At 46.2% G+C, this 7,370-nt stretch overlaps 1 protein-coding gene across 3 annotated transcripts in view; it reads left to right on the forward strand.

Annotated features, from left to right (window-relative positions):
* The window catches only part of LOC106816289 (RNA-binding protein 45-like), a 19,380-nt gene that overhangs the window by 2,829 nt on the left and 9,181 nt on the right, over nt 1–7,370 (forward strand). For all 3 annotated transcript variants that reach the window (XR_001394867.1, XR_001394866.1, XM_014820871.1), the window contains exons 5-7: nt 412–522; nt 994–1,095; nt 2,134–2,325. Coding sequence is in view for 1 of the 3 variants with exons in the window: in XM_014820871.1 (XP_014676357.1) it covers nt 412–522; nt 994–1,095; nt 2,134–2,325 (405 nt within the window). In the remaining 2 variants the exon portion in view is untranslated. The remainder of the gene's footprint in view (nt 1–411; nt 523–993; nt 1,096–2,133; nt 2,326–7,370) is intronic.

Here is a 7,370-nt window from a genome sequence, read left to right on the forward strand (position 1 = left end):
AAAAATCTTTTTTATTTTGTTTTGACAAGATGTGTGTATGTAGATTGTATATTCTGTTTTGTGTATATGTTTTTGCAGAACGAATAATTTTTGTTTTGTTTTAATCGGCCAATAAAATGTGTCGAGTATCGGCGTTTTGGCGAGTCGGTCGGTAAAGGGGAAACCAGCAATATTTTATCTTAGGCCCAGCCCTCTGATTTGTCACCGGCGGGCCTACATGGCCACGCAAATGTCGTGTAGACAGTAGGCTATATGTGGTTAACGTACCACACCAGCTCCGATCATAGCTAAAGGAATATGGTGTTCCTCCCGAGGTGCATGGCCGCTTCAGTTGTCCACGCACCCCTGAAAGTTCTGCTGTATGAACCGTAGAGTCGGCACCCAGTAGTTTATCTCTGTCTCTTCTCGCAGATTATGTGACAATCATCAAGGATAAGTCGACTGGTGACCCAAAGGGCTTCGCTTATGTGAAGTTCCACAAGGCATCTCACGCGGCACTGGCACTGGAGAACTGCGACTCGTGTAAGTGTGGGCAACGCGCGTGTTAAGACCTGGATGGCGTGACTGCCGCTCAGTGGTGTTGCGAACTAGAGAAGCATTGCTGTCACTTACACTGTTGTACACCCAGAAAGCATTGCTGTCACTTGCGATGTTGTGCACCCAGAAAACGTCTACATCGCTTACGATGTTATGCACCCAGAAAGCATTGATGTCACTTACAAGGTTGTGCACCCAGGGAGTATTGCTGTGACTTACAACGTTGTCCAGTTCGAAAGCATCGTCAACACGTATAGCATCGCGCAACTGCGTTGTGTTTCCTGGGGTGTGACAGGCATGCTAATGTACTAACAATTAACTTATGTAAGAGAGAGATTTGTATGATCTAAAGAATACTGTACAACTGCATGTTGACCTTCAATCAAATCAAGTTAATTATTGCAGTTACTATAATGCGAAAGTGTGACCTATTGAGCATATATGTGTGCTTTGCAGCATACAGACCGAAATTTGCCGACCCCAAGTTTTCTGCGGGATGGCGAGAGCGGGACAAGAGGGATAACAAGGATTACGATTCACGTAGCCAATATTCCGAAGGTATATAAATAACTGTTCTTTTATGCCATGAGTAGAGCAATCATAACTTGTAACGCGACACTATTACCAAGTAGTACACAGTACTTAAACTGTAATAGTGATAATGTTGCGATGACCACATAATGGGTTCGTTTTATGAGTGACTTACTTAGGCCAAACAAAAAATAGGTATGTTTCCGGTCGACCGACCGTCCCTAGATTATTAGGGCCAACCCTAAACTTTTTTTCCCAAAAAAAAAGAAGAAAGAAAAAAAAGGTTTTTTAATTTGAAATCTGACAGACAAAACTTGGAATCCTATTTATAACCTGTAAGATGTCAAATTAGCAAACACCTGTAGAATTGTATTTAAAAAAAAAAGAAGATTTTTTTTACCTAGCTACCCTACTTTTGTTTTCGATGCAATAGGAAACACACCTATTTTTTTTTGTCCTTAGCAGGATGATACGTTGGTTGTGAAACGTAGTACGATTGTTTCTAATCCTATGATAGTAGTTGCTTCGCATGGCGATCACAGTATGCTATAGCTTTGTGTAGATTGTGAAGAAGTGATAAGGTTTCTCTGTCTCTATCTCGCTCTCTCTCTCTCTCTCTCTCTCTCTCTCTCTCTCTCTCTCTCATCTTCTCTCTCTCTTCTTCTCTTCCTCTCGTCTCGCTTCTCTCTTCTCTCTCTCTCTCTCTCGGCTCTCTCTCTCTCCTCTCTCTCTCCTCTCTCTCTCTCTCTCTCTCTCTCTCTCTCTCTTCTCTCCTCTCTCTCTCTCTCTCTCTCTCTCTCTCTCTCCTCTCTCTCTCTCTCTCTCTCTCCCCCTCTCATCTCTCTCTCTCTCTCTCCCCCATCTCTCTCTCTCTCTGCTCTCTCTCTCTCTCTCTCTCTCTCTCTCTCGTCTCTCGCTCTTCTCTCTCTCTCTCTCCTCTCCCCCCTCTTATCATATCGCTCTCTCTCTCTCCCTTCCCACCTCCCCCTCTTCTCCTCTCTCTCTCTCTCTCCCCCTCATTCTCTCCTGCTCTCACTCTCATCATGCGTGTGCGTATGTATGCAGCGTACGGTCACAGCCACAACCAAAGCCAGCAGCCGGACTGGTCGATGTACGGCGTCGGCACGGGACAGCAGCGGCTTCAACGTTCTCGTCTCCTCCTCCGTCACTACGAGCAGGTCTACCGACTCTTCGACCTCATCCCTGGCCTCGAATACTGCGACCTCAAGACGGATGCTAACACCGGCAAGTCGAACGGTAATCAGGGGTAGAAATAGGGAGAGAAAAAAAGAGATGGTCCACAGCACCATCTAGGTTTGAAATTTAGAGGGTCCTCCTGAAATTTCAAATTGTTCTCTGAAAGATAGATCCGGTTGTGCAAGCGTAAGAAAAAGAGATTTTACATGGTGATAAAATGGCTGGAATTATCACCTACATCTGCTAATGAATGTATTCAAACGATACAGTAATTGTTATGTCACTTTAATGGCTATATTGCGAACATGGACACTTCAAAGAAAATTACCGCTAAAAAATGGGACCAAAGTATTCAATGGTTTGTCGAAAAAATCTGATTGTCCTCTCTGATTATTTGATGGCCGGGTCCATCGGCCATCGCTTATTATTCGAACTCGCTTACGCATTACATCTTGTGAGCATCCCTCCGTTGTGCGAAGATTGTCGCCTGTATATATGCTCGGTGTGTTCTGGTGTACGGATACATTGCTGTTGATGTTTGTTGCTTGTTGGGTGTTGCTGCAATGATAGAGTTGTTGTTGTTGTATTGCTCTTGCTTATTGTCGTTGCTTGATGTTACAGTTGTTGTTTGATGTTGCAGTTGGGTTGTGTTGTTGTTCATTGCTGCACGGCTGTTGGGTGGGGTTAGCTACGGCGCATCATCAAGGTATCAGCTCGGGCACAGGCGGCGCCTACGCTCGCCGAGAAGATGCACGGGTCTTTGCCGTACCGCCCGGCTCGGAAGCCCTATCGTCAAATACAACGACGAAGGCGACCCCTGGTCATTCCGACGGGTGACGTCATCGTGCTGTCGTTACAGCGAGGTACTGGCAGGTGATGATGATGGGTGGGGGGGGAGGTCATGCCAACATAACGCGTATTTGATAGATGCCCTCAGTGCATTTTTCGCTGTGCTAGTTGTGGCGGACTGCTCTGCTTGTTGCCACATTGATACATGAGAGAAGGTGGAATTGAAAGTGTTCCGGAGCAGGCGGTGATGTGGAGGGGGGGGGTGCAGTTCACGGCCAAACATAACCTGTAATGGTGGATGGCCCTCAAGTGCATTTTCACTGTGCTAGTGCTGGCCTGCCCTGCCTTAGTTGCCACATCGGTGGAGGTGCTGAACTGATGCCCTAGTCTACTTGCTATCTGGAGGAGTGTAGCGTGGTACTGTGGTAGCTCATGCGAGGGTAAACCCTATGGTAGAGGGAGTGGAAGCACACAGATTTCCATGTGTACTGTCGCTGATTCCTGCTGTGTGTTTCATTGTGGACCCGCGCTTCCTTCGCCGTGTTGATCGTTTGTCGGTTGCAGGCTCGGGAAACATTGAACCCAGAAGTGAGCCATCAGCTTTGCAGGGGGCTGGCCAGTTGCACTATCATCACAGCTACTGCGGATCCGAAATGCTTGCTGACGTGCCCCGATAGTTGTATGTTTATGCAGTATAATTGTGAGTGTAAAAGTCTTAAAGTATGTGCCGTTGGACACGCACGTGGCGTTTACGAATTATAACAGATGTTCTAGATTGCTTTTGTGGCAAAGCGCAAATTTTTGTTGGCAGGAGTTATGATCATATTTAGCGGTATGATGTAATGTTAAATGGTGATCTTACTTTTGCAGGCAAAAACCGTCTGCCCCTGGTAACTACAGTCTCGTCGTTGTCATGGGTGATTATGTGTTGCAGGCGTTACCTGTTCCGGGACAACCTGCGGACAGGTTGAGAGCATGGAAACCCTTCCAAGCTACAACACAACCTCTTTACAGCAAACAGGTATTCAGCTAATCCCATTGTATTTATATATTATTATATATTATAGTTAGTTATATATAGTTCTAGTTTTATCTAGTATATAATATTATATTATATAGTTTTTATATATAGTATTTATAAAGGCTGCGGAAGGAGAATGACGGACTTTGAGACTGTGTGCGACTATTTCAAGCTGTATATATTTCTACGAATCATGTGGCTTTGGCCAGTGTTTTCTTATGCGACACAGTGCTAATCACACCCCGTGCGTCTGTGCTGTGTCGAGAACCTGTGTGCTGTTTACAGGCAGATGACCCCCTGGTTATTGCCTCCGCCGCCGCCTTCGCCGGACCCCCCCTCCCTCTCGCCGACATCAAAAACCCCGCGAGGAAATTCGATTGTTCCGGCGTGTTTCAATCGGAGCCGCCGCCGCTGTAACACTCTGGAAAGGTAGGCCTCATATTCGCTAGTCGTTGAAGCTTGGTTTCTGTTCCTGTAGCATGCAGCATTGGGCATTTGCTGGTAGGCCCTTGCAATACTATGATTAGATATTTGTTTGTTTTAATGATTCGCCGTGAACTAATCTGCGGAGAATCGCATGATTGGGCATCTCTTCTTGCCTATTGGTTTATTCAACATTAAATTTTTCAAGAGCTGGTGATCTTTAGCCCTTTTAGTCTTGAAATAATGGAATTAAATAATAATATAAAAATATAATATAATGAATCGATACAAAGTCATCACTTTGTTTACTAAGAAATCGTCACCCCCTAAAAACGCCCCGTTTTGCACACTCTTGGCTCGGAATCAGGTAATCAGTTGTTTTTTCTCACCTCAGTGACTGCATGTTTGGCCTTGGCAGATGTGTTCAGTAGCGTTTGGAGATCTGATTGAGCGGTGTACTGCGTGGGACATCGTAACATCGGCTTACGCGAAGTATGCGTCGGCGCAAGAGGCCGGTGAGAAGCCATGGCAACCTGCACATTGCAAGAGACTATGCCACGTGAGGTGTGTGTCTTCCTGTCATTTAATTTTTTGGCCAAAAAATTCTATTTTGACTGAAATTAACTTGGCACTTTTTATTCGAATTAATATTATTTTTTATTAAAGTTAATATTATTTACCATTAATTTCTTTCGTTTTTAACGTTCATGTACTTGTGTGCAGATACGGTATCGAAATTGCTGATCGTGATGTTGACTCAGCTGCAAACACTTGGCCAAGTTGACGGTTTCACGTGCACGCAGTGAAAAAATACGTAATCAGTACCAGCTTGACCGCTAGCAACAGTATCCAAGAAGCGAGTTATCTCTCGCAGACGGAAATGTCAGATCTTGGAGGCTATCCGGTCGTGGGCCGCTAGCTTCTCTGTGGTTGCGGCAGCACGGACAGCATGGCTTTATCCATGCAGCTGGGCAGGGCTTTGTGACAAGCAGACAATCGAGGTTGCACGCAGAGATTAGGATGGTCGTTCGTTTGGCGGAACGATGCGTTTCGTGTAATGCCACGTTCCGTGTTGTCATACTCGAGGATGAAGGTTCTGGAGCAGACCCGCCGAGCGAGGAAACTCGTGCGCGCAAACGGCCAGAAGCTGTAAACGCCCCCTAGGTGAGTGCTCACCGCCGCGGTCGTCCCGCTGATGCGCCCTCGTGGCGCCGTACCGTTGACCCACTGGGAAGTCGCCACATAAAGCTCCGGGTCGGAGGTCTCTCGCCGTTTCCAACCGGTTGTTGTTGAATGTCGGTGTGCGAGAGTGAGGCGCGCACATTCGCAGAACGAGATGATGTTAAACCTGTTTGATCCGAACAGGCTGGCACACATACTTTTCCTAAACGTCCTTCACCTAGTGTAGCAGCATCACCAGGTTAATTGTGTAGTTTGTAATATAGGATGATTGCAGGGAGGGCAGTCTTGTACATGGAATGGGTCGGCGGGGCAGTGCGCTACGTGTAAGGGGTGGGCAGTTTATGTGAACAGGAACAGTGGTACATGCGATAAGGGCGACATTGCTTAAATGGACAGAGAACAGTTGTACTATTGGACAAAGGGCAGGGCGAAATTTGTTTTTTTTACCGTGAAAACCCAAAGGGAGGGTGGCGAATGCTTATCGTCAATAGAGAGGAATAATTTATACATGGACTTAAGCCGGTTTAGTGTTTCACAGACAGATTCGTGCACACGCAGCAAGCTTTGCGTGACAACGAAGATGTTAATGTTGCGAGACATAAAGTTTTGCCTGCGGGTTTATGATTGTCACATGCGTGGAAATGCCCTCCTAGTAGCAGGGCACCACGCTATCAAGGGACTTTTTCATAATTTCCACACCTCCGAAACAATCGATGATTTTTGACTCGTCCCCGCAGTGCGTCACGTGCACCTACTGAGCGTTTATTGGTTCTTAAAGTCATGTGACTTTTCCACTGTCAACTGTGGGCGTGTGTATAATAGATCTGTTGACGTCAATCAGGACTTTTGAAGCTGTTACAATGCGCATGGGCCATTCCCTGTGTAAACGCGTGGTCCGGAATTACTACAGACGGCTTGCGCATATGATCTCCATACACTTGCCTTTATAATCGATTGGAAGTGGCATTTAACGGGGTCGGCCCTGGTTGCGTGTGCAAGAGAGTTTTTGAGGTTGAGAGCAGCGATAACGTGACGTGTGACTGCACACAACAACGACTGGACCAATGAGAGCAGAGAGCGACGTCAGTACTTGAACATCGGCGTCACCAGCGTTGTCATATTACGGTCGTTAAAAATGGTCATCTTTGTTTTGACAGACGTTGAAAAAGATGACTAACCAGACAAGACGGATGTGTCAACCGACGATTTGATTGACGCATCAACGCTGTCACACTTTACTGAACTTTACTGAAGACCAAGACACAGATCGAACCGCTACTTGATGTGACGCGGACACACGGTCCACGAATACAGAAACAACGTTTCACGTGACGACGGATGACGACGACGACGACGTCGATCTCTGCAGAGATATTGACAGCTCTCATGCACAGTGAGGAGTGAACCTTAACGACAGTGATTGGACGCGTTTTTCTCGAAAGTGACGACATTCGTCCGCTCTTAAAACCAATACCCGACTACGGAGCAATCTGTCGAGCATAAACCGTACTGCTTGCATGCCGCACTTGATAATGCTGTCAAATTCAGCCAATTTGCATCCATCATTGGTATTAAACAGGAAACAATAATTGCCCACAAAAATAGTTGCGCTTACGCATACCAAGTTTAAAGCCTAGTCGGGCTTCTCATACTCAGATGGCCATTGACGTTTAATATTATGATGCCAGTG

This window comes from Priapulus caudatus, unplaced genomic scaffold (assembly GCF_000485595.1).
Source record: "Priapulus caudatus unplaced genomic scaffold, Priapulus_caudatus-5.0.1 Scaffold1337, whole genome shotgun sequence".
NCBI classification, from domain to species: domain Eukaryota; kingdom Metazoa; phylum Priapulida; class Priapulimorpha; order Priapulimorphida; family Priapulidae; genus Priapulus; species Priapulus caudatus.